General features: G+C 36.7%; 1 protein-coding gene across 6 annotated transcripts in view; it reads left to right on the forward strand.

Annotated features, from left to right (window-relative positions):
* ALMS1 (ALMS1 centrosome and basal body associated protein) overlaps window positions 1–27951 on the forward strand; it is a 186013-nt gene that overhangs the window by 101242 nt on the left and 56820 nt on the right. For 3 of the 6 annotated variants that reach the window (XM_010593652.3, XM_064268731.1, XM_023552779.2), the window contains 3 exons: window positions 7214–7339; window positions 21264–21434; window positions 26602–26679. In XM_010593652.3, the coding sequence (XP_010591954.2) occupies window positions 7214–7339; window positions 21264–21434; window positions 26602–26679 (375 nt within the window). Of the gene's footprint in view, window positions 1–322; window positions 7179–7213; window positions 7340–21263; window positions 21435–21748; window positions 23696–26601; window positions 26680–27951 lie in introns of those variants that run through there. The other 3 variants (XM_064268732.1, XM_023552778.2, XM_023552780.2) reach the window with 3 other exon arrangements.

Genomic DNA, 27951 nt, shown 5'->3' on the forward strand with positions numbered 1-27951 from the left:
AACTATAGAGGTCTGCTTTTAAGTGGGCAGGTGAATATTGACATCTTGTATTATAGCCCTGGTGGTACAGCGATTAAGAGCTTGGCTGCTAACCAGAAGGTTGGCAGTTTGAATTCACCAGCCACTCCTTGGAAACACTATGGGGCAGTTCTTTTCTGTTCCATATGGTTGCCATGAGTCGGAATTGACTCGATGGCAGTGGGTTTGGTTTTTGGTTTTGTATTATAGTAATGTTAGGTGTTGTAATAAATAGATGCAGAAATATATAATAGTGCAAACACAACAACAGTTTGCTATTTCTTGCTCATGAAACAATCGCCAGGGACCCAAGTTGACTCTGACTGCTGTCTTCAAAATGTGGAACCCAACGTTACTTTGAATTTACTATCCCAGTCAAGTGGAAGGGACAAAGAGCATAAAGGTATACATGTCGGAGGCTTTTATGAGCCAGGCCTGAGGGTGGCCCAGATCGCTTTCCACTGAGGGTATACATGTATATATACACAAACACACTATATAATCTATTCAAAGTGTATTTTAAGTTTTCCTACTTATGCAAAACACATCCATCTGCAGATATCAATGGAATATATATACATGAAAGAAAATTGCTTGGTTCAGGTTTTAAAGTACATTGAATTTAATTTAAGTAAGTACATTTATATGTTAAGATGGAATGTTATATTTTTAAAACGTTTTTATTGTAAAATAAAAGTATACAAAACAACATACAGTTAAATAAATTACCCCACAAAGAACACCTTTATGTGTCAGTTAGCTGTTGCAATGGCTAACCTAATTCTGAAAACGTATTTTAAACCTCTGCTTGCATCAAATGAATCAGGCTATATAGACTTTACATACAGGCACCTGGGAGAAAATGCTCCTTTAAAAGATTAGCATTTACTAAATACAGTATTATTTTTAATACTGTGTTAATATTACTAATAATTTTAATTTTAATACCTTTAGTACTGTCAATCAAAAGTAATATTTAGTAGAGCTTTTTTTAATATGAGAATATTTTAAAGTTCAAAGAATAGTATATTAAACACGTGACTCTACCTGCTGGAGCCCTGGTGGCACAGTGGTTAAGAGCTTGGCTGCTAATCAAAAGATCGGCAGTTCGAATCCACCAGCTGCTCCTTGGAAACCTGATAGGGCAGTTTTACTCTGTCCTGTAGGGTCGCTATGAGTTGGAATAGACTAGACAGCACACAACAGCAACAACATAGCCTAGCCAAGTCGACACATAAAACTAACCATCACAACTACCAAACTTTATATACAGAGGTAGAGAACTAAAATGAATACATTAATAATCTAACAATTACAGCTACAGTAACAACTAAATAAAAGTGGGGACTAGGCCCTTTTTTCCCCCTTTGTTTAAATTCTTCCCTCCTCTACACATTTTTGTTCCTCTGGACTTCAGCCATTGCTGAGTAGTCTGAGACCTTACTAGCCCTGCATGTATAAGTTTAAGGTAACTTTTTGTTAACTTCTGTCATGGTAAGGTGGTTCCCTAGGTGCTGGCCGTACTCCTACTGACCTCATTTTATTAAGGTAACCTTATTTCTCCCTGGTACAAGGATCCCCAGTGGAACAATGGCTAAGCACTCAGCTCCTAATTGAAAGGTTGGCACTTCGAACCCACCATCCACTCCGAGGGAGAAAAGACCTGGTGATCTACCATAAAGATTACAGCCTAGGAAACCCTATGGAACAGTTTATGGAACAGTTATACTCTGTCCTGTACATCACTGTGAGTCGGAATCGACTCAACAGCACACAACAGCAACCACATAGCTCCCTGATGATTCAGGCCAATCATAGTTCCAGTGAGCACGATGGCATCCTTTTCCATGCATTACTTTCATGGCATAAGAAGTATAAAATGGCTAGATGGTTCCTGTCTGCTGGTGAAAATGTCCTTCTCTTATTTCTAAAAAGATTCTAAAAAGGCTTCTACTTTTCTTCTCGAATGCATACATTCTGTCTGTGGGATAGGCAAGTACCACATACGATTCTGAGCATAACCAATAAGATAGCATCCCAGCCTCAGAAAATGGTGCTCCCCAGCTTGTGCCATAACAGTTTTTAGTAAATCGCTCACTTTTTTTTTTTTAGGCTTAGCATACTTGAGAATGATAAAACATATGGTAAGAACAGGGAATCCTTCTAGGTATCAACCTTTTGTCTCGTTTCTTCAGTATGAAGTGGGTTCCTTTGTTGGAAGCAGGGTCTTTACTAATAATGTAGAGCCCGTTGCCTATTGATGGAACTGTCAAGATTGACAAAATGATTCTTAGTGATATAAAGGCAGTTACAGTGTTCAAAATTCTATTCATATGAATAATAAAGCCCCGTAAAGTACTCAGAATAACCTAAACAAGAATTTTATAACACGTACATGAAGTAACCCTGTGGATCACAATGATTCGATCCACGACTGATCACGGGGATGGCGCAGAAACGGGCAGTGTTTGGTCTGTTGTGCATGGAGTTGGCATGAGTTGGGGGCCAACTCATGGCAGCTAACAACAACAGTATATGAGGGAAATGCAAATCTTTCATTTAGAGATAGAGAAGGGAAGAACACTTTTTTGTGTGTGCTTTAAGTCAAAGTTTATAATTCAAGTCAGTTTCTCATACAGAAACTTACACACACATTGTTATGTGACCCTGGTTGCTCTTCCTACCATATGACAGCACACTCCTCCTCTCCACTCTGCATTTCCTGTCCATTCAACCAGCTGCTGTCCCCCTCTGCCTTCTGATTTCGCCTCTGGTCAGGAGCTGGCCACATAGTCTCACGTGTCTGCTTGCGCTAAGAAGCACACTCCTCGTCAGTATCATTTTACGTCTCATAGTCCAGCCTAATCTTTGTCTGAAGATTTGGCTTCAGGAATGGTTTTAGTTCTGGGCTAACAGAGAGTCTCGGGTTCATGTCTTTTGGGGTCCCTCCAGTCTCATTCAGACCATTAAGTCTGTTCTTTTTACTAGAATTTGAGCTCTGCATCTCACTTTTCTCCTGCTCCATTAGGGTTTCTCTGTTGCGTTCCCTGTCTAGTTCTTCCTGTCTCAGGCTGATGGAGTCTCTGGTTTATGTGGCCTTTTCTGTCTCTTGGGCTCATATTTTCCTTGTGTCTTTCGTGTTCTTCATTCTCCTTTGCTCCAGGTGGCTTGAGACCAATTGATGCATCTTAGGTGACTGCTTGCTAGCTTTTAAGACCCCAGATGCCACTCACCAAAGTGGGGTGCAGAACGTTTTCTTAATACATTTTGTTATGCCAGTTGACCTAGATGTCCCCTGAAACCGTGGTCCCTAGACCCTCGTCCCTGCTACTCTGTCCCTCGAAGTGTTTGGTTGTATTCAGGAAACTTCTTAGCTTTTGGTTTAGTCCAGTTGTGCTCACTTCCCCTGTATTGTGTGTTGTCCTTCCCTTCACCTGAAATAATTCTTGTCTACTGTCTAGTTAGTGAATAATACCCCTCTCCCTCCCTCCCCACCTTCATAACCATCAAAGAATATTTTCTTCTGTGTTTAAATCTTTTCTTGAGCTCTTATAATAGTGGTCTCCTACATTTGTCCTTTTGCAATTGATTAATTTCACTCAGCATGATACCTTCCAGATTCCCCCATGTTATGAGATGTTTCACGGATTCATCATTATTCTTTATCGATACATAGTATTCCATTGTGTGAATATACCATAATTTGTTTATCCATTCATCCCTTGATGGGCACATTGGTTGTTTCCATCTTTTTGCTCTTGTAAACAGCACTGCAGTGAACATGGGTATGCATATATCTATTCGTGTGAGGGCTCTTAATTCTCTAGAATATATTCTAAGGAGTGGGATTGCTGGATCATGTGGTAGTCCTTTTCTAGCTTTTTAAGGAAGCACCAAATTGATTTCCAAAGTGGTTGTACCATTTTACATTCCCACCACAGTGTATAAGTGTTCCAGTCTCTCCGTAACCTCTCCAACATTTATTATTTTGTGTTTTTGATTAATGCTGGCCTTGTTGGGGTGAGGTGGTATCTCACTGTAGTTTTGATTTGCATTTCTGTAATGACTAATGATCGTGAGTGTTTCCTCATGTATCTTTTAGCAGCCTGAATGTCGTCTTTGGTGAAGTGCCTGTTCATATCCTTTGCCCATTTTTTAATTGGTTATTTGTCTTTTTCTTGTTGAAGTTTGGCAATATCTTGTAGGTTTTAGAGATTCAACGCTGATCAGATTTGTCGTAACCAAAAATTTTTTCCCAGGTTGTCTTTTGGTGAAGTCTTTGGATGAGCATAAAGTGTTTGATTTTTAGGAGCTCCCAGTTATCTAGTTTCTCTTCTGGTGTTCGTGCATTGTTAGTAATGTTAAGTATACTGTTTATGTCATGTATTAGGGCTCCTAGCATTGTCCCTATTTTTTCTTCCATGATCTTTATTGTTTTAGATTTTATATTTAGGTCTTTGATTCATTTTCAGTTAGTTTTTGTATGTGGCATGAGGTATGGGCCTTGTTTCATTTTTTTGCAAATAGATATCCAATTATGCCAGCACCATTTGTTATAGACACTGTCTTTTCCTCCACTAAGGAACTTTGGGCCTTTGTCAAATATCAGCTCCTCATAAGTAGATGAATTTATGTCTGGATTCTCAGTTCTGTCTGTTGGTCTATGTATCTGTTGTTATACCAGTACCAGGCAGTTTTGACTACAGTGGCAGTATAATAGGTTCTAAAATTAGGTAGTGTGAGGCTTCCCACTTTGTTGGAAGAGCACTTTTTGAAAGAAGGTTGAAATTGAGAGAAGAGTATGTTTCTAAATGGGAAGACTGGATATTGTAAAGCTTTTATTTATTCCCCAATTAATTTATATTCTAACAATTCTCAAAATTCTAGTGAAATTGTTCTTTTATACTCGTTTAGTTGATTTTAATGCTCATCAGGAAGAATAACGAAATAAATTTGGGAAAAGAAGAGTAACAGAAGAAAACTATTATAGTAGCAGCCGAATTTAAAGTGTAGTACTAGCCTGAATATATGTAGCTGTATCAGTGAACTGGAGTAGAAAGCAAAGACATGAACCTTGTTTTAATTGAGTTTAATGAGTGATAAAGGAGGCATCACAATGAGAAAAATAAGAATTATATAGTAAGTGCTATTTGACTAAATTTGTTACTTATTAGGCAAGAGGGAGATTGGAAGAACTGAGCACTTTACACATATCACAATTTGTTTGATACATTTTATGTTTTTTAATTCATTTAAATTTTCACAACAACCCCATGAGGTAGGTATTGTTATGATGCCCAGCTTGTAGGTAAGGAAAATGAGGCCAAAAAAAGGGTGATTTATTCAAGGTCACAAAGGTAGTAAGTGGTAGCTTCATTGGATTTAAGATTAACTGACGGATTGCTTATGGAGTGTATATTGGAATAAATGATAAGCTGTTTTATCACCAAACTTCCAAAACGCAGGTTAGTGGTCCAGGGCAGGTAGCTCTGCTTCCTGTCTGGCGGCTCTGGTATCCTTGCAGTGTGACTTCTGTCTCTGGGTCTGAAGTGGCTGCTGCAGCAATCATAATCTGCAGTCCCTAGGAAGTGAAGGGCTTTTATGTGATGCCTGGAGCCTGCACCCATTATTCTCACTCTCATCCCGTGGGCGTAAACTTAATTACATGTCCATATATGGTTTCAAGGGAGGTTGGAAAATAAAGTACATGGGTGGGTGGCTATGTGCGCAACTGAATATCAGGAAGTTCTATCACTAATAGAAAAAAAAAGGTGGAGGGGGGAAACCAGGGGACATTTAGCAGTTTCCGCCACACCATGAAAGAGAAATACCAGTATTCCAATGTTCTATTAAATGGGCAAAGGGCATAAACAGATGATTTCCAAAAAGAGCAACATGCATGATTAACAAGTACATAGAAAAAGATTCAACCTCTATAAAACTCAGATCAGTACAAAAGTAAACAATGGAATTCCATTTACTTCCACTAACAAGGAATTTTTTTTTTTAAGACTATAATTGTACTGTTGGAGAAGGGTAAATTGGAACAGACATTTTAGAAGGCAGTTTACAGTTAGCATTAAAAAAAAAAAGCTAGCTTTATAAATGGTGTAATTTTTCACTCTGTGATCAGAGAATTTAACTGAGATAGGGTGGCAGGAGGGAAAGTGGGTGTGCTGTAAACAGGAAAATCTTTATGTACAGAATTCTTTATAATTGAAAATTTGAGCTCAACCTAAATTTTGAACATTGGAAAAAGGGTTCAGTACATTTAGTTAATCTGTGGTATATGGTCATATGAAAAAGGTGAACAATAGGAAATACATTTTTTTTAATTATAAATGTAAAGCAGAAATGCTGAAGTCCATATTATGCACACTATATGCAGACATGCCTCTGGTGGCACAGTGGTTAAGCATTTGGCTGCTAACCAGAAGGTCAGCAGTTCAAGTCCACCAGCTGCTCCTTGGAAACTGCAGTTCTACTCTGTCCTATAGAGTCAGAATCAACGTAACGCAGTGGGTTTGGTTTTGATTATATGCAGACAGCTGTGTAAACAAATAAGAAACAGAGAAGGAAAACTGGAAAGAAATGCATTAAAATGTTAATAGTAGTTATCTTTGAATGGTAGAACTTTGTCTATTGTGTATTTTCTTAATATTGAGAATTTATTACTTTTATCAAGGAAATATCAAGAAACTTTTGTTTTGAAGATCTGTCACACAAAAGAGAGTTAGACTTACTTTCTTTGGCTTTGAGGGCAGAATTAAGACCATAAGACCAATAGTAGTAGTGAACAGCGACCAGGTTTTGGTTCAATATAAGGTAAAGTGTTTTTCAGTTAAAGTCATCTATGTATGGAATGAATTCCTAAAAACTCATCTTCTCGGTGAAACCTGTCCTGACCACCCTATTGAAAACTGCGTGTCTGCAATTTCCCCAGTACTCCCAGCCTTGTTCAGCATTTTCTAATTGTTCTTTTTTTTCCCATAACACCTATACTCTATTAAATTACTAGACAGTTTACTTCTTATGTTAATTATTTACTGTATTTCGCCCTCCAATAGAATGCTGTTTCCTCTTGAAGGCAGAGATACTTTTCTCTTTGATTCAGTGATATATCTCAGGGCATATGGTAGGCACTCAGTATTTGTTCAATAAATTAATACTTTTGTTTTGATCTTTACTTCCTTAGCCCAGCCTTCACTGTTGCCATATAAGCCTTCTGGAAGTACAAAGATGTACTATGTTCCCCAACTGGAAAAAATTCCTCAGCTTCCGGATACCAAATCAGATACCACTCTTGAGAGCTCCCACTCAGGTATTATGCAGAAATTATTCAAAACTTTATTTTTTGAAATGTTACTTATACATTGGTTGGTTGATTCTGGAATGACGTGAAAATTTGATGTTATTTTAACCTATTAATGAAATATGAAGCTCTTCTTTTTTTTCTTATTTTAAATAACTTATTTTTAATTGTTATAAAAATATATATAACATAACATTTGCCAGTTCAGGATATGTGTCGGTTAACCCCTTTGTGATATCAATCACATTACTGTACTTTTTACTCAAATAATGCATGCCCTCTGCATTTGTTTGCCAGCCTGCCCTCCCCCCCACCACGAGGCACCCTCATAAGCTCCGCCATGTCAATCCTCTTCTACATGTTGTTGTGAAAAAAAAAAATTAGCACACTATCTCAGTCATCTAGTGCTGCTGTAACAGAAATACCACATGTGGATGGCTTTAACAAAGAGAAGTTTATTCCCTCACAGTCCAGTAGGCTAGAAGTCTGAATTCAGGCACCAGCTCCACGGGAAGTCTTTCTCTGTCAGCTCTGAAGGAAGGTCTTTGTCATCAGTCTTCCCTTGGTCTGGGAGCATCTCAGTGCAGGAACCTTAGGTCCAAAGTATGTGCCCTGCTCCCGGCACTGCTTTCTTGGTGGTATAAGGTTCCCCTGTCTTCTCTCTGCTCCTTTCTGTCTTTTATTATCTCAAAGAGATTGGCTTAAGACACTGCCTAATCTTGTAGACCTCATCAACATAATTGCTGCTAATCAATCTTATTTTATCACAGTGATAGGATTTACCGCACACAGGGAAATCACATAAAATGGTGGACAGTCACACAGTACTGGAACTCATGGCCCAGCTAAGTTGACGGATATTTTGGGGGGACATACTTCATTCCATGACACACCCTTACAAAAATAACCTCATGGCAGGGGAGGCTGTGCGTTATTTGCATAAAATACGGTAATCACATTGTACAATGATTACCCTTAATCAATGCCGAATTTCCCATCACCAAAGTATGGAGCTTTTCATTCCACAATCTCCAGTTTGGATGAGTTTGAGTTAGTTGATCAGATAGATTATGTGTACTTGAAATTTAATAAGTATTTGATGAATAAAATTTTATGGACAATTGTTTGGGTTAGTGAACTCCATCCAGGACAGAGGTTTCTGATTCGTCTCAGCTCACAGTGTGCCTTTAGTGTTTCAGTGATTTTTTTTTTTAGCACCCCTAGGATCCCCCGACAAAAAAACTCATAGTTTTGTTTATTGTTAGATCAAAACAGTAAGTATTTATGTGTATTGTTTTTTCAAACAGCTAATGTTATTAGAATATTATTACCTATCGTTTTCATGTAACAACTTAATAAACAAAACCATTAGGTATTTCTTTCTGGCTTTTGTTTTTTTAAAAGAAAACATTTTATTTTGTTCTTAAATAATCACAATTACTTACGAATGAGATATATGTCTATCTGTTGAGTACTGTATAACTTCTCAAACCTTGAAACAGGATTGGCCATAACCACCGTCATTTATTGCTTTTTATTACAGTAGTTGCCAAAAATCCAACTTTGCAACAGTTTTGTTGTTGTTAGGTGCCATTGAGTCAGTTCTGACTCACAGCAACCGTACATACTGCGGAATGAAACACTGCCCGGTCCTGCACCATCCTCACAGTCATTGTTACGCTTAAGCCCGTTGTTGCATCCGTCATGTCAATCTATCTCATTGAGGGTCTTCCTCTTTTTTGCTGACTCTCTACCAAGCATGATGTCCTTCTCCAAGGACTAGTCCCTCCTGATAACATGTCCAAAGTATGTGAGATGTAGTCTCGCCATCCTTGCTTCTAAGGACCATTGTGACTGTACTTCTTCCAAGACATATTTGTTCATTCTTCTGGCAGTCGACAGTATATTCGATATTTTTCGCCAATACCATAATTCAGAGGCATCAATTCTTCGGTCCTCCTTATTCACTGTCCAGCTTTTACATGCACATGAGGAGATTGAAAACACCATGGCTTGGGTCAGGCGCACCTTAGTCTTTAAAGTGACATTTTGCTTTTTAATACTTTAAAGAGGTCTTTTGCAGTAGATTTGTCCAGTACAATACATCGTTTGATTTCTTGACCACTGCTTCCATGGGCGTCAGTTGTGAATCCAAGTAAAATGAAATCCTTGACAATTTCAATCTTTTCACCTTTTTTCATGATGTTGCTTATTGGTCCAGTCGTGGGAATTTTTGTTTTCTTTCTAAGTTGAGGTGTAATCCATACTGAAGTTATAGTCTTTGACACTCATCGGTAAGTATTTCAAGTCCCCTTCACTTTCAGCAGGCAAGGTAGTGCCATCCATCTATCACAGGTTGTTAATGAATCTTCCTCCAATCCTGATGGCCCGTTCTTCTTCATATAGTCCAGCTTCTCAGATTATTTGCTCAGCATACAGATTGAATCAATGAAAGGATACAACCCTGACACACACTTTTCCTGACTTTAAACCATGCAGTATCCCCTGGTTCTGTTCAAATGACTGCCTCTTGGTCTACGTACAAGCTCCTCATGAACACCATTAAGTATTCTGGAATTCCCATTCTTTGTAATGTGATCCATAATTTGTTATGATCCACACAATCGAATGCCTTTGCATAGTCAATAAAACACAGGTAAACATCTTTCTGGCATTTTCTGCTTTCAGCTAAGATCCATTTGGCTTCAGCAATGATATCCCTTCTTCCACCTCCTCTTCTGAATCTGTCTTGAATTTCTGGCAGTTCTTTTGTCAATGTACTGCTGTAGCCACTTTTGAATGGTCTTCAGCAAAATTTTACTTGGTGATATTAATGATATTGTTCAATAATTTCTGCATTCTGTTGGGTCACCTTTCTCTAGAATGGGCACAAATATGGATCTTTTCAGTCGGTTGGCTAGGTAGCTGTCTTCCAAATTTCTTGACCTACACAAGTAAGCATTTCCAATGTTGCATCTGTTTGTTGAAGCATCTCAATTGGTATTCTGCCAACTCTTGAACCTTTATTTTTTGCCAGTCACTTGAAGTGTGTGTGCCTTGAACTTCTTCTCTCAGTACCATTGGTTCTTGATCATATGCTGTTTCCTGAAGTAGTTGAACATCAACCAGTTTTTTTTGATACAGTGACCCTATGTATTTCTTATATCTGCTTTGATGCTTCCTGCATCATTCAGTTTTTTGCCCCAGGATCTTTCAGTAATGCAATTCGAGGCTTCAAATTTCTCTTCAGTTCTTTCAACTTGAGAAACGATGATCACGGTTCTTACCTTTTTGTTTTCTAACTTCAGATCTTTATACATTTCCTCATAATACTTTACTTGTCCTTTTGATAAACCCTTTGGAATCTTCTGTTCAGCTCTTGTACTTTACTGTTTCTTTTGTTTGCTTTAGCTACTTTGTGCTTAAGAGCAAGTTTCAGAGTCTTTCCTGACATCCTTTTTGGTAGTTTCCCTTTTTCCTGTCTATTTAATGGCCTTTCACTTTCATTGATGTCTTTTACTTTCATTGATTTCATTGATGTCTTTCTACAACTCCTCTGGTCTTCAGTCATTAGTGTTTAGTATGTCAAATCTTTTCTTGAAATGTTCTCTAAATTTAAGTGGAATATATTCAAGGTCATATTTTGGCTTTCGTGGACCTGCTGTGATTTTCATCAGCTTCAGCTTGAACCTGCACATGAACCATTACTGGTCTGTTCCACAGTTAGTCCCTGACTTTGTCTTGACTGATAATATTGAGCTCTTCTCTATCATCTCTTTCCACAGATGTAGTTGATTTGATGCCTGTGTGATCCATTCCAGCATGGTCCATGTGTATAGTCATGATTTGTGTTGTTGGAAAAAAGTTGAATAAGTTGTTGATGAATAAGTTGTTGGTCTTGCATAATTCTATTACACAATCTCCAGCATCATTTCTATCACCAAGGTTGTATTTTCTAACTACTGATCCTTCTTTGTTTCCAACTTTTGCATTCCAGTCACCAGTAATTATCAAAACATCTTAATTGCATTTTCAGTCCATTTCAGATCAATTTTGTACATTGACAGGAACCTGCCAGAAATTCAAGCCAGGTTCAGAGGTGAACATAGAACAAGAGATATCATTGCTGTTGTCAGGTGGATCATGACTGAAAGCAGAAAATAGCAGAAAGATAATTACTTGTGCTTTATTGACTACACAAAGGCATTTGACAATGTGAATCATAACAAATTAATGATACCATTACAAAGAATGGGAATTCCAGAACTCTTAATTGTGCTATGCAGAACCTGGAGGTAGATCAAGAGGCAGTCAGAACAAGAGGATAATGTGTGGTTTAAAATTTGAAAAGGTATGGGCAGGGTTGTATCCTTATACCTTACTTATCCAATCTGTAGGCTGAACAGATAATCCAGGAAGATGAAGTATATGCAGAACACAGCATTAGGGTTGGAGGAAGACTCATTAACAACCTGTAGTATGCGGATGACACAACGTTTTGCTGAAAATGAAGATGACTTGAAACACTTACTGATGAAGGTCAAAGACCACAGTCTTCAGAGAATTGGCAAGTGTTGAGTTTTATATATATATATATGCTTGTTGTATATATATATATACACACACACACACACATACACAATTTTAGATATATATATAAAATTGTATATATATATAAATATTTTTTAAAATTTAAATTAAAAAAAGACTATAGTCTTTCATATGAATTACACCTGAACATGAAGAAAACAAAGATCCTCAAAACCGGACTGATAAACAACATCAGGATAAATGAAGAAGAAATCGAAGTTGTCTGTGATTTCACTTTAATGGATCAGCAGTCAGTGCCCGTGGAACAGCAATCAAGAAATCAGATGACGTATTGTACTGGACGAATCTGCAAAAGACCTCTTTAAATTTTTAAAAAGCAAAGTTGTCACTTTGATAACTAAGATGCACCCGGCCTAAGACCTGGTATTTTCTTTCATTGGCCTCGTATGAATGCGAAAGCTGGACAACAGAAAAGGAAGACAAAAGGAGAATTGAAGCATTCGAACTGAGGTATTAGCAAAGAATATTTTATAAACTGTAGACGGCCAGAAGAATGAACAAATCAGTCTTAGAAGAAATACAACCAGAATGCCCCTTAGAAGAAGGATGTTGAGACTTCAGCTCACTTACTTTAGACATGTCATCAAGAAAGACCAATGGCTATAAAAAGCCATCATGATTGGTAGAGAGTCAGTGAAAATGAGGGAAAACCCAGTGAGATGGATTGATACAATAGCCACAACAGTGGACTCACACATAGGAAGGATCATGAAGATGGTGCAGGACCGGGCAACGAATTGGTCTGCAACGTATACATAAGGTTGCCATGAGTCCAGTCAACTCTACAGCAGCTAACCAACAGCAGCAGTTCCACAGTATGTTGCCACTGGGGCAGTGGGGAACCACAAAAATGCTCATATTACCACATGTTAGGATTGATTGTTAAGCCTATAAACAGAAACTGGGATAAATTTTCACTACCTGGAAGGCTATGATTTTTTAAAACACGGCTGTCGGCTAACAGAAATAAAACAAGCTCACTTAATTGATTGTAGGTAGGAAATCTTCAATTCCTCTCTCATTCTCAGCTCCTAGTTCAGAAGACAGGATGTATGTATGTACCAATAGAAATCTGGTCAAGTGTCCCAATACTTTTTGAGGCAGCATTTTGAGAAAAATTTGGCTGAAAGAGTCTATGAAGCTAGCATTACCATGATACCAAAGCCAGACAAAGACACCATGAGAAAAGAAAACCAATGAACATCCTTTATGAGTATAGATGCAAAAATATTCAAAAAATACTGGCCAGCTGAATCCAGCAGCATAGTTTTAAAAATCACATGATCATTTCCCTTGTATTCCTAGTTTGTTGAGTATACTTATCATGTAAAGGTGTTGGATTTTATCAAATGCATTTTCTGTGTCAGTCGAAATGATCATGTGATTTTTTTTTTCCTTCATTCACATGGGGTTTCCATGAGTCAGAACTGACTCAGTGACAACTGACAAGATTTTTTTTACGTTAAGCTCCCCTTCCATTCCTGGATAAATCCCACTTGCTCATAGTATAAAAAAAAAAAAAAATTTTTTTTTTTAATCCTTTTAAAATACCTTTATATTTGCCCTTGAAATCACATTATTGAAGGTCTTGATTTCTTCATACAGTTACTGTCTGGTATCCTCACCTTTCAAACTGAAGACTCCTTTTTATGTTTCTTTTAGGGAAGGTCTGGTGGCAGTGAATTCCCTCAGCTTTTGATTATTTGCAGTGTCCAAATTTCAATGTCATTTTCAAAGGACAATTTTGCTGGGTACAGGATTCTTGAATGAAAGTTTTTTCATAAAATAATAATATATAGACCAGGTGAAGGAAATAGCCTCCCAAAGAGATAGATCTTAGGTATTAATAGGCACATTAACATTCTTAAGTAGTATACAAGAACCCACTTAATTGGACTGTAAGCCCTGTGAAGGTAAGTATCATGCCTTTTTAAAAAAAAAAAAAAAACTATACACTGATGCTCATTGTAGGGACTGGAATATTTTTTATATTAATAAATCACTGTCAACAGAAGCAAAAGCTATAGGAGGAGAACTAGCTGAGATTTTTTTTCTAAAGGGGGGGTTGGATTATATCAGCAAAAATGGTGAAGACCTTCAAAAATTTACCCGTCCATAAAAGCAATAACAATACTGGGAAAAATTGTCAGAATCAGCTTTTTCAAAGCTCTGGAAATTAACCAAAGTCTTGCAGCAACCCAGAGGGCATTTATTCAAGAAAAACAAGCTGAATTTTGGTGAGAAAAATGAGCTTTGTGGCATTTTAACTTTCTCTCGTACCATCCTCCATACCCCAGCTTAGCAATAGCCTTGAAAAATTTTAAAAAACACCAGTAAAGGTAAAGATAAAAAAACAATATAAATGTATTTTCACATTACCGTGTATTTTTTTCTTATATGAATTAAGCCCTGGTGGTGCAGCAGTTGAGAGCTGTGGCGAGCTTCAGCTGCTAACCAAAAAAAGGTCAACGGTTCAAATCTACCAGCCACTGGTTGGAAACCATATGGGGCAGTTCTAAAGGAAGGGCAAACTAAACTGAAAGCTAGAAGGAAGCAAATAATTAGGAAATTAATGAAATAGAGGATAGAAAACATTTGAGAAAAAAATCAGTGAAACCAAAAGTTGGTTCTTGGAAAAAATCCATAAAATTGACAAACCTTTAGCTAGACTCAGGGAGCCCTGGTGGGTCAGTGGTTAAGCACTTGACTGCTGACCAAAAGGTCTGTGGTTTGAACCCACCAGCCACTCTGCAGGAGAAAGATGTGGCAATCTGTTTCCATAAAGATTTACAGCCTTGGAAACCTCATGGGGGCAGTTCTACTGTGCCCTGCAAGGTTACTGTGGGTGGGAGTAGACTTAATGGCAATGGGTTTTTATGGTTTTTTTTTTTCGGTTTAGCTACACTCAAAAAGAAAAAATAAGAGAAGACCGAAATTACTAAAATAAAAAAAGAAGGGACATCACCACAAACCTTAAGAAATAAAAGAATATAAGGAAATACTGTAAGCAATTATGTGTCAACAAATTAGATAACATAGATGACATCTAGAACAAATTCCTAGAAAGACACATAAACTGTCAAAACTAACTCTGGAAGAAATAGAAAATCTGAATAGACTTATAACAAATGAAGACATTGAATTAGTAATCAAAAAACTACTCACAATGGAAACCTCAAACCCAGATGACTTCACTGGCGAATTCTACCAAATATTCAAAGAAGTTTTAAAACCAATTGAATACTTCCTAACTCATTCTATGAGGCCAGTATTAACGATTATACCAAAACCCAACAAGATACCACAAGAAAACTACAATCTTCCTCATGAATATAGATGTAAAAGTCCTCAATAAGACACTAGCAAACGGAATACAGCAGCATATGAAAAGGATTATATACCATGTCCAAGTGGTATTTACCCTGAGAGTACAAGGTTGGTACACATTAAACTAAATCTCACACCGCTTCATGATAAAAACACTCAAGGAGCTAGGAATAGAAGGGGCATTCCTCAGCCTAGTAAGTAGAAGGGAGATTCCTCACTCCCAGCTTACTTCATACTTAATGGAGAAAAACTAAAAGCTTTTCCTCTAACATCAGTAATAAGATTCATTTGTTCTCACTGCTTTTATTCAACATTTCAGCATTGTACTGGAGGTCCTATGCAGCACAGTTAGGAAAGAAAATGGGAAGGGGGAAGAAAGGCACCCAGAGTGGAAAGGAGTAAAGTTATCTCTGTTTGCTGATGACAGTATCTTCTGTATAGAAAACTCTAAGAAACCCACATACAAAAACGAACTCCCTCCCCTTCCCCAAGAAAAAACCTGTAGAGCCACTAAATGAATGGCGCAGGGCTAGAGGGTACAAGATTAGTATTAAAAAATCAGATATGTTTCTCTATACCACAATGAATAATTCTAAAGTGAAATTAAGAAAACAGTTCTAGGTACAATAGCAGCAAAGAAAATAAACTACTTGGGAATAAATTTAACAAAAGAAGCGTAAAACTCGTACACTGAAAGCTAGAAAACATTGTTGAAAGAAATTAAAGCAGGACCTGAATAAATGGAAAGATATCCTGTGTTCATGGATTGGAAATCTTATTATTGTTAATATGAGAATACTCCCCAGTTGATCTACAGATTCAATTCCATTTCTGTCAAAATTCCAACTGCGTATTTTGCAGAAATGTACAAGCTGATCCTAAAATTCTCATGGAAATGCAAGAGACCACCAAATACCCCGAACAATTTTTAAAAAAACATAGCTGGAGGACTCTGACTTTTCAGTTTTAAAACTTACTACAGAGCTGCAGATATCAAGATATTGTTCTTCTGTCAGAAGAACGGTACAGAATTGAGAGTCCCGAAATAAGCCCTTACGTCTGTAGTGAATTGATCTTTAGCAAGATTGTCAAGACCATTCAGTGGGGGACAGAATAGTGTTTTCAGCAAACAGTGCTGGGACAACTGGATGTCCACATGCACAGGAATGAAGTTGGACTCCTAACTCACACCATGTATGAAAATCAAAATTCAAAATGTACCGAAGACCTAAATGTAACAATTAAAACTATTAAACTCTTAGAAAAAAGACATAGGTATATATATATTTTTTAACATCCTTGGATTAGGAAGTGATTTCTTAGATGATACCAAAAGCACAGGCAACAAAGGAAAAATAAATAGGACTTCATCAAATTTTAAAACTTTTTTGTGTCAAAGGATGGTATCAAGAAAGTGAAAAGACAACTCAGAATGAGAGGAAAATATTTGTAAGTTGTACATCCAATAGGGGACCAACCAATATCCAACATACCTAAAGAACGCTTATAACGCGACAACAAAAAGACAAATGTGAAAAAGTCTCCAAGAATACAGAGGGAAGAGAAAACCAAAATGAAAATGAGAAACATAAGAAACACAGCTAACAAAACCAAACCAAGAATTATAGCTGTAGCTGAGGAAGAAAGCAGAAGAATATGAATACAACTAATATTCAAAGGTGTAATTGAGGAAAACATTCCTCTCCTGGAGAAAAGAGTATAATATGTAGATTGAGGAGCCTCAGAGGAAAGGCGTGGTGATCTATTTCTAAAAAATCATCCATTGTTAATCTTACTCTAACATGCATGGGTTCGCCATGACTCCAGCAACTGTTTTTTTTTCTTTTTTTTTTTTCATGTAGATTGAACATTCTCAGCACAGTCCAGGCAAAAATCAGGAAAAAGACAGAGACACATGCTAAAAAAAAAAAAAAAATTATAAGTTAAAAGAAAGAAAGTCCTATAAACAAACAGTTTTTAAAAAGAAAAATAACGGGGGTTAGTCTAGTCTGATCGGAATTTCTTTAAAATACTAAATGTCAGAGTCCTTGGGTGGCAGAAATGGTTAAGTGCTCTAACAGGCTGGCGTGGGAACCTACCCTGAGGCCTGGCGCTCTGCTTCTGAAACCTCACAGCCTTGAAATCCCCGCTGAGCACGAGCACATCTGCTCCGCATACATGGAGTTGCCAAGAGTTGAAATCGACTGAGCAGCAACCAACAACAGTACAAAGAGAGTGACATAAAAGATAATTCATCCTAGTATCAAGTGCCCGTTAAAATACTAAATGTCAGACATAAATGGAACAAATTCTGTATTTAATAGGAAAAATATGTTATTCAAGGATTTGTTGACCCAAGTGCATATTTGTGTGATACGGCAATAAAAAGGCATTCTCACAAATATATAGGAGCTAAAAAATGTATTTATCCTGGTACCTTCTTTAAAAATTTACTTAAAGACTTAACCAGCTTACTAAGAGATGGATTAAAATGAAGAATTCCAGAATGAGAAATGAAGCAGTTCCAAAAGTGACTGGCAGTTTAACGTAGCCATTAGTCTAAATAGTTAGAAAACTTAGTTACAAAGTGAGAAAAATAATGCCCAAAGTTTTGGAATGAAAGGCATGAAAAGAAAAAACAATTTAATTGTATTTTTCTTCCTTTAGTGAAGGAGACTAAAGTATCATTTTATTCATGACTTAATGATCAGAGAAATATAGGTTAAAGAGGTTTTTATAAAACTCTAATAGAATTTTGAAACTAAGTACCTTTTAAATTACTGTTTTGTGTGTGTGTGCTGAAAATATCTGCAACAAAACTTACGCCAGTTCAACAATTTATACACGTGTAATTCAGTGACGTGGATTACATTCTTTAAGGTGTACAACCGTTCACGCTATCGTTCTTGAAATTATTCCACCACCACTGACATAAACTCAATTTCCCTAAGCAAAGACTCCACTTTTCCCCTTCCTCCTACCGCTGGTAACCAGTGATAATTTTTGGTTTCTGTATATTTGCTCTTTTCATATAAGTCAGATCATATAGCGTTTGTCCTTTTGCAGCTGACTTATTTTGCTCAACATGAAGTTTTCAAGGTTCATCCATGTTGTGGCATTCATCAGGACTTGATTTCTCTTTATGGCTGACCAATTACTCTTAAGAAAATAAAATTAGTAAAATAACATAAAATAAGAGAAAGAAGCATAGGAAACTAAGATCGCATAAGCAATTAAGTCAGATGGCTAGAATACAATAAAATGTATTTAGTGTGATAAATAATTTTAGCATACATTTGCATTCTTATACTACCTTTAACTTAATCAAGTTTATTTAACAAAAGAGAGAATTTTAAAGTGTGTTTTGTGCACTCTACCTCTGTGAGTATATGACCCTGAGGGAGTTTTGAAACGGGAGGTGGGGAACCTCCCTTCTAACAGTTCATTGCTGTTTTCATTGGCCTTTTGTAGTATAAGCATCTTATCTTGCTTCCCTGTGCATGATTTTAGAGTTTAAAGAAGTGTCTTTTTGATACAACGTAGCCTGTAGTCAGCTGGTACCAGGTACTCAGATGCAGGCATAGTGATATGTTGCAAGCCTGGAGGAAAAAGTGGACTCTGTGGGGTTAATTGAGCAAACATGTCAATTTTAACATGGTGCTTTCCTAGGGAACTTTCAAGGGTGATTTTTGACTCTGCATGTTTTTTCATCTTACATGTAGGTATTAGACCCTAACTTCTATTTAAAATGTATCTCTGCTTTAGTGAAAGAAAGGATATCAAACAGTAATGGCGATAGAGATGGACAGAAGTGGACACAGTTAACTTACTTTTAGGAAATAGTTCCTCCTGGAATTGGTGGTAAATAAAATGTGAGGAGTAAAGGAGAAAGAGGTAAAAAGAATGATTTCTAGTTTTTTAGAGTAAGGAAGTGGGTAAATAGAGGTGTCATTTACTGAAATGGAGAGGTCTAAGAAAGAGCACATCTAAGTAGAGATGTTAAATCTACAATTGAACGTAAGCAGAGCCAGTTTACAAATACTGGGGTTGTATACAAGGACACCATCTATAAAGTGGCACTGTTTACATCATAAACTGTAAACAGGTAAGCCTGGAGGTTCCAGGTGTTCTGGAACAGTAAAGCAAATTCTCATCTAGCCCCAAACATAAATCCACACTTGCATGTACTACAGTTGTGCACAAACGCAGGAAAATAAGCACACGTGTGCTCATTGGTGCACACACATGCGTGGGGCTGCACTGTCTTTCAACTGCACTCTCAATTCCACTGATGTTAATTCTCTTGCTCACCTGCTGAATGCTCTCAGATACCTAATTATCGTTCCCTACCTGACTCTGAACCTGACATAGTCACCTCTCTTGGAGGACAAGGGATGGTGGTGCAGAGTATGCGTGCTGCTGCTGGTGTGTACTCTCTGGCATCTAGGAATGTTCAAAGGGAGAAGGGCCACCGTGTACTGTTTCTTGTACTGTACAATAATATACAGTAATTAAATTTTTTTTTTACCTGAAGAAGTGACATCTTTTTCTAATTTCCCCAAAAGTGCTGTAAAGGCTAGCTGTGTCCCTGAATGCTAGATCCTGAAGCTCAGAAGAGAGGTCTAAGGTTATCAGTGTATAGTGTTCCAAACCCTGGTAATCAATGAGCTAACCTAGGGAGCAAAGAGAGTCCAGTTCTGACTCCTTGAGGAACTCCAGCATTGAGAGATTTGATAGAACAAAGGATACCAAGGATTTGCCAGAGAGGTATAAGGCAAGCAGGAGAAACTGAGAAGAGCCCAATAGTAATCTGTAGATTTGGCCTAGAAGGCCTACTCCAAAACAAAAACAAAACACAGAACTAAACCCATTGCCATCAGGTCAATTCTGACTCATAGCAACTCTGTAGGACAGAGTAGAACTGCCCCATAGAGTTTCTGAGGAGTGCCTGGTGGATTCAAACTACTGATCTCTTGGTTAGCAACCATAGATCTTAACCACTGTGCCACCAGGGTTTCTGAAATCTGTCCTGAAAAACCCATCATAGCTTATTTGTGTTTGCACTGTATTAATGAGACTGGTACTCAGTAACCTCTTATTACCATTCATATATGAGGAACTGAGGAAATACATGAAGTACAACATCCCAGATTAGAAAGAAAAACCATTTTGTAGAAGGTAATTGTATAGTTACTACAAACCCTTATATACCCAGAGATGTTCTTTTGCCTCTTAGACATGGCATGGAAAACAGATAACCATCTCCTTTCGCTGGATATGGGAATATTGAAATATATTTTAAAAGAAAATTACATGCATTAAAATCCTTTATTTTTTATCACAGTTTTTCTTTCGATGTTTTGTCTTTTGTATTGTTGGCAGATTAATCTTTCAAAAACATAGCTGATTATAATATCCCTTTATTTAAAGATCTTAAATGCTATTACACTGTTGACTTGAAATTCCACGTCCTGCTGAGTTCTGTCACAAAATGTTGTTTTTTTTAATACTCCCACCACTCTTCTTCATGTATTCTGTAACTTAGCGTGGCCACAGAAGTATCTGCTCTTCCTCTAATTTTTATTTTCCTGCCTGTCTCTGCTCATGCTGTGACCTCTGCCTAAAACGCCTTTCTTCCTTCCTCTTCCTCCCTCTCCCTTCATCAAAAAGCCTAATTATTTTCCAAGGTACAATCCATTTTCTCCTTCCTCTAAAAATCTTGCGGAGCCAGAAATAGTCTCCCTTAACTGATGTTCCACCTTATGCACCTTCTCTTATGTCATTTGCTGCCTCACGTTGTATTGTTGCAATGTATTTTACACGTCATATGGCTTCATTTTTACAGCCATCTTTTTCTGATCACCCGACAAAACTCCGTAGTGTCTTTTTTATAGAAGTGGTTTAAGAGGCAATTTAAAAAATTAAAAAAAAAAAGTCTTTCTTGAACTCCCTGTCTGTGTATGTGTTAATTTGTATTTTTCCCCTTTCTCTGTAGGATCCAATGATGCCATTGCTCCAGACTTCCCAGCTCAGGTGCTCGGCACAAGGGATGATAACCTCTCAGACACTGTTAGCATTAAACATAAAGAGGGGATCTACAGTAAGAGGGCAGTGACGAAGCCGTCCTGGTCAGGGGGGGAAAAACCCTTTCAGAAAGACACTGCAGGTAACTAACTGGATTGACTTTGGGTATTTTGTAGAGTGTTTTTTGTTTTTGCTTTTTCCTGCTCATCCAAAACTAGAATATGGTCTAGTCTTCCTCTTTTTTCTGCTTTGTAATATAAACTTGTCTCCTATATACAAGAAGATAAAAGTCCTTTGAAATGCCTCAGAGATATTTGAAAACTGTAAACTTTATTTTCACCAAGAGAAATAAAATACGATAATGAGACTTTCGAAATGAAATAACTGAGTATGTTTTAGAGACTAAAATCCATATAAATCTTGATTAAAATTGCCTCATGAATTTCTCTCTCTCAGATGTTGCAAACTAACATCTCACAGACTGGATTCTGCAGGGAGATATGTGGCTCACTTGAAGTATTTAAAAATTTTAATCTTTTTCACATTTGCAAGTAAGACATCAGTTTCCCTTGAACAGTCAGCTCACATTCCTGCATGGTAGTAGTCAGCTACAGCTGAGGCACGGCTGCCCCATGCAGACGGGATGTGCATGCTCCTGTTTGCCCCAGTCCCACAACTCTCAAACCTTCCGGGAAGAGATCCATATTCATGCCCATTCCAGAGAAAGGTAATCAAACAGAACAGGGAAATTATCTAACAGTAACACCAATATCACATGCTAGCAAAATTCTGAAGATAATTCAAAAACAGCTGCAGCCATACCTCATGAGGGAACTGCCAGAAGTTCAAGCCAGATTCAGAACAGGATGTGGAACAAGGGATAGTGTTGCTCATGTCAGATGGATATTAGGTGAGAGCAGAAAAGTCCAAAAAAGATGATTACCTGTGTTTTATTGACTGTGCAAAGTCATTCGACTATGTGGATCATAACAAATTATGGATAACATTTTGAAGAATGGGAATTCCAGAACACTTAATTTTGCTCATGTGGAACTTTTACATGGATCAAGAGGCAGTTGCTTGAACAGAACAAGGGGATGCTGTGTGGCTTATAATTGGAAAAGGCATGCATAAGGTTTGTATCCTTTATCATACTTACTGAATCTGCATGCTGAACAAATAATTCAAGAAGCTGGACTGTATGGAGAAGAAGGAACCGTCAGGATTGGAGGAAAACTCATTAACCACCTGCAATATGCAGATGACACACAGGGAGCGGTTGGCAAACAAATATCAAAGGCGTGCATTATTTGTGTAAAAATATGGAGTAAATCTGTCTATCTGTTACTTTGATTAAATTACAATTTATATTGTCCTTCCCTCAAAAGCGGTAAACAGAGATGGGAAAAGATATATTTGGCAAATACCAACCAAAGAAAACCTAGTGATCAATATTAACATCAGACAATATAAAAATCAAGGCTGGAAACCTTTAATATAGATAAAACGGTTCAAAGGAATCAATGCACCAAGAAGGTAAAACTAAGGATTATATGCATACCCTGGAATTTATCTGTAGGAAAAATAATAGGATTGTGTGAATAAATTCCACAGTACGTATCTATCAGAAACAGATTAGGAAATAAAAATTAGGATTTGGACAACAGAATTCACAACTTTGACTTATAATAGAGATCTTTGCATAATTTTAAAGAACACATAAAACAGAAAAATTGATGAAATTGTTAACTCAAAGACAAAGTCTTAAAGGGTTTCAAACAATTGATGCTCATGCAGACCAGCTTCCCTGGCCACAATGTAGCTAAATTCAAACTAAAAAATAAAAATACGGAGTGACAAAGCAAAAACCCATCTGTAATGAGCTGAATGGTGTCACCAAAAATCTCTGTTCATCTGGAACCTCGGAATGTGACCTTATTTGGAAATAGAGTTTTTGTACTTACAATTAGTTATGGATCTTAAGAAGAAATCATCCTGGATTCAGGGTGGGTCCTAAATCCAATGACAGCTCCTTATGTAAGAAGAAGAGAGTGCATATAGAGAAACACAGAGAAGGCCATTAAAAGGCCAAGGCAGAGATTAGAGTGATGCTGCCACAAGCCAAGGAATGCCAGGGCCCATCAGAAGCAAGAAGAGCTTTCAGAGGGAATGCAGCCCTGCCAACACCTTGATTTTTGAGCCTGTAGCCTCTACAACCGTTGAGAGGATAAACTTCTGTTGTTTTAAGCCACCAAGTTTGTGGTAATATTACAACAGTCTTAGGAACTTAATACCATACACAAACACACCAGTGGCTATCAGGTCAACTCAGGGGTACCTTATGTGTGTCAGAGTATAACTGCTGCATAGGATTTTCAATGGATGATTTTTTTTTTTTTTTTTTTAAATAGATTGCTAGGTCTTTCTTTGGAGGAACCTCTGGGCAAACTTGAACCTTCAACTTTCCAGTTAGCAGCCAAGCACATTAACTGTGTTTGCACCATGCAGGGACTCCTCTATATATTTGAAAATTCAAAAATGTATTTCTAAGTAAGAAGTTAAAGAGGAAATCATAGTATATTTAGAACTAAATAATAATGAAAACCTTACATCAAAACTTACAGAAGATAGCTAAACTGATATTTAGAGGTAAAGTTAAATCCCTAAATACAAATGTCTAAACGCAAGATGGATCCGTTCAAAATCCCAGCAAGTTTATTTTTCCACAAGTTAGCAAGCTTATTCTGAAATTGATAAGGAAATGCAGAATGCCGAGAATAGCCAAGGCAATCTTGAAGAACAAATCTAGAGGATTTACATGACCAGATATCAAAATTTACTATAAATCTGTAGTAATTAAGACGGTGTGATACAGGCACAGGGATTAAAAACTGATAGAACAGAATAGAGTCCAAAACAGATTCACACGTATATGGATACTTGATTATGATAAAGATAAATTCTTATGTTTTATGATGACTATAAATACAGTAGGGAGAGGATATTTTCAGTGAAGTGTACTAGGTAAGTTGATTATTCATGTGGGGAAAAAGAAAATTGACCCCCCACTACCACCAGCTCCCACTATCCACAAAATTAAATTCCAAATGGATTGTAGATCTGTGAAAAGAGATGGAGGGATGGGTACAAACATATATATGTAGATAGATATTTTAAAAGGAAATGAATCTAACAAAGGATATACAAACAGTTGTATAGAAAATTATACAACTTTATTGGCATATATTAAGGAAGTCCTAAATAACTCAAGAGTTGCAAAATTCTAATAATAAAGACCTCAGTTCTTACCAGATCTCTAAATTCAATGTGCTCCCCAAAATTCCAGCAACATCTTTAATGGAATTTGACATGCTGTTCTAAAATTTTTGTGGAAAATCAAAAAGTAAATTTAAAGATTATGGTAAGGGGACTTTCCATACCAAATATCAAGACTTATTATATAGGTAGCTTATTTATGCTTATTTGTATAGGAATGAACAGGAAAAAAGAAATGGAACAGAATAGTGACCCAGAAATCCACCTGTATGTATGGAAACTTAATATATGACAGAGGTGGTATAACAATTCATGGAGAAAGGATGAACTGTTCAGTAGTGTTTGAATCACTGATTATGTATGTAGGAAAAAGATAAAATCAGATCAGTCCCACCACACACTAAACAAAAATGTATTCCAGGTATATTAAATACGAAATGCGAAGAGAAAAACTTTAAACTTTTAGAATTTAAATGACTATGCTTATGAAAGAGTTCCTAAACAAGATACACAGAGCACAGACAATAAAGGGAAAACATAAATAAATGGACATTATTAAAATGAAAAATTTTTGCATATCAAAAGACATCATAAACAGAAAGATAAGTCACAGCCTGAGATCATATTTGCACCTCACACAACATACAAAGAAAATTTACAGTAATTAATGTTCGTTGCAGCACTTTTTAATGTAAAAAAATTTGGAAATGACCTAAAGTTGATCGGCAGGTGAATTGATGTGTTCCTACAATAGAGTGCTATATAACATTGAAAATCAGTTAATCAGAGCTATGTTTATTAATGTCAGTAAATCCCAAAATCATAATGTTGAGTGAAAAAAGGCATGTTATTTGAAGGTATATAGGTTATCATACCCTTCATATAAAAGTTGAAGACATGCAAAACAGTACATTGTAGATGAGTTTATACTATGTTTTATGTAGTAAAAAATTTTAATACATCCTTGGAATTCATAAACTCTAAATTCAGAATAATGGTTACTGCTGAGAAGAAAAAGAAGGGCACCACTGAGGCTTGCACAGAAAATGATTTTATCTGTAGCATTTTATTTCTTAATCTCTGTGGTAGATACATTGGTGTTCAGTAAGTTAATTTAGTATGCCTGGAATATTTTATTAACATTAAAAACTTTTTTTGAAATGACCTAAACATTTCAGAAAACAATTAGATCGAAGAGACTAGAAGGTTTGAAGTAATAAAATCAAAAAAATAATGAATTTAAAAGGAAAAACGGTAGTGGGATAAATAAACCCTAGCTGGTTCTTTGATGTTGTTAGTACTCTTTCTGATTTCTTTGTTAAAAATATTCGTGCTAGAAATAGGAAACGATTCTCTTGTCAACGTATTGCAAAATGTAACCTTTATTAACTGATGACTTCTACCCTAGTTGTTGTGTTGGTGGTTTTTAATGTATTAACAACACGTGTTATTTTGCACTTCAGTTTTTCTGTAGGATAAAAAAGAGCTGATTTTAAAAGACCAATAAAATAAACAAATGGCTAGCAAGTATGACCAAAAAGAAGAAAGAAAAGAGAAATAAGAAGTATTAGAATAGTTTTAAAGGTTGTAACTACAGGAGATTTTTACAGATTGTGTAAGAATGCTGCATATAAAATCTTGATGATATAGGTGCTTTTCTAAGATTATATGAAATACTAAAATTGATTCTAAAAAGTTATAAAATCTTTGAATAGGCTTAAGAATTTGAAAGGATTATTTAATCTACTTTGAAAAAAGATACCTGATCTAGACTTTTTTTTTTTTAACTGTTGCACCATACCATCAAAAAACAGATTTTACTTAAAGTGTTATTTAAATTGTTACTGTACACAAAAAAATATGGAAAGCTTTCCAATTCACTTATAAGCCTACCATTAACTGTCACAACCTTTACGTAGTAGAGTCTAGGAGGTGCTTTTTTCCTAATGTATAGTTATTTTTGTTTTTGTTTTCTCACTTGTCTATTGTGTTTATTATCTTTTCCGTCTCTGTGTGATCAAATGATGTCCCAGTTCAAGTGTCCATCACTGGGGATGAGGACCTCGCAGACAAAAAACTGACTACCCCGCCTGAAGAGAAAGGCAGTGCAGGTAGCTGAACAAAATTGAATGCGTGTTATTTTCTTCTGGTCCTTTCAAATGAGATTATTCCTTCAGAGTATAAACAAATATATTCTCTGGCCTCTTTTTGCTGTCTTCAACCCTCTCTATCTTGCTTATATGTCAAATAGTTAGGATAGTTTTAGCTGCAATTTTTAGTATACATTGGCAGGTAAAATTGACATTTTAAAAACCCTTTGAGATGTTTTTGGAGATCTTTGCGAATGTAGTACACAAATTAATCTCACTGCCAAAAATTCATATATAGACTTTTTACCTCTGCAGATAAAAAATTTCAGTGCTATGAGGTGTTGAGTCTCCCATACCATTGTTGTACATAAGCCTTTGTTCTCTAGGTGAAGTCAGCTTGTTTGCTTCCTGACTACCTATCCAATTATTTTAATTCAGTGGGACTATGCTGATTAAAAATGTATGACCTCATATATATAAAAAGACAAGAATAGGCAAATGACTAGAAACCAAAGTTTCTTAGTGGTTACCAAGGCCAGGAGGAAGAGGGAAAGAAGGGGGGGTTATTACTTATGAAGTATTGAGAATGGGTTTACAGTGATGAAATATACATTGATTAAGGGTAGGGTTGCACAGCTGATTAATATAATTGATGTCAGTAAGTTGTACACTTGTAAAAAGTTGAATTGGCAAAAGTTGCATGATAGATATAACAACTGGGGGAAAAAAAACTGCTGAGGCTATTTATGTACAGCCCAGCACCTCATGGGATTTGATTCCTTGGTTTGGAGGTTTAGGGTCATGGTTTTGTGGGATATCCCAGTTATTAGCCTAATGATGGGTTTAGTGCCTCTCTTCCAGCTCCTAGTTTGTTGCATTGTGTCTGGGGTCTTAAAAGCTTGCAAGTGGCCATCCAAGACACAACAGTTGATCTCTGGAGCAGTAGAGGAAGAAGGAGAGTCAGGAATAGAAGGAGGATATGGAATGTGTGGCTAATTGCCTCCATGAACAACTGCTTCCTTTGCCATGAGTCCGGAAGAACTGGATGGTGCCCAGCTAGCTACCATTACTAAACATTTTGATGAAAGATTACATAGAAGAATCCGGATTAAAAGGAGGAAATGCAGAACAGAATTTCAAATTCTCATGGACTCTGGACATTCCGGCTGGATAAACCCCTGAAATTATTGTCCTGTGATGATCTTTAAACCTTAAACCAAAAATATCCCATGAAGTCTTTAAACAGTAGTTTAGCTTAACTAATAAAGACTATCTGCCTTGAGCGTTGTGCTC

The sequence above is a fragment of the Loxodonta africana genome, chromosome 15, assembly GCF_030014295.1.
Source record: "Loxodonta africana isolate mLoxAfr1 chromosome 15, mLoxAfr1.hap2, whole genome shotgun sequence".
NCBI lineage: Eukaryota > Metazoa > Chordata > Mammalia > Proboscidea > Elephantidae > Loxodonta > Loxodonta africana.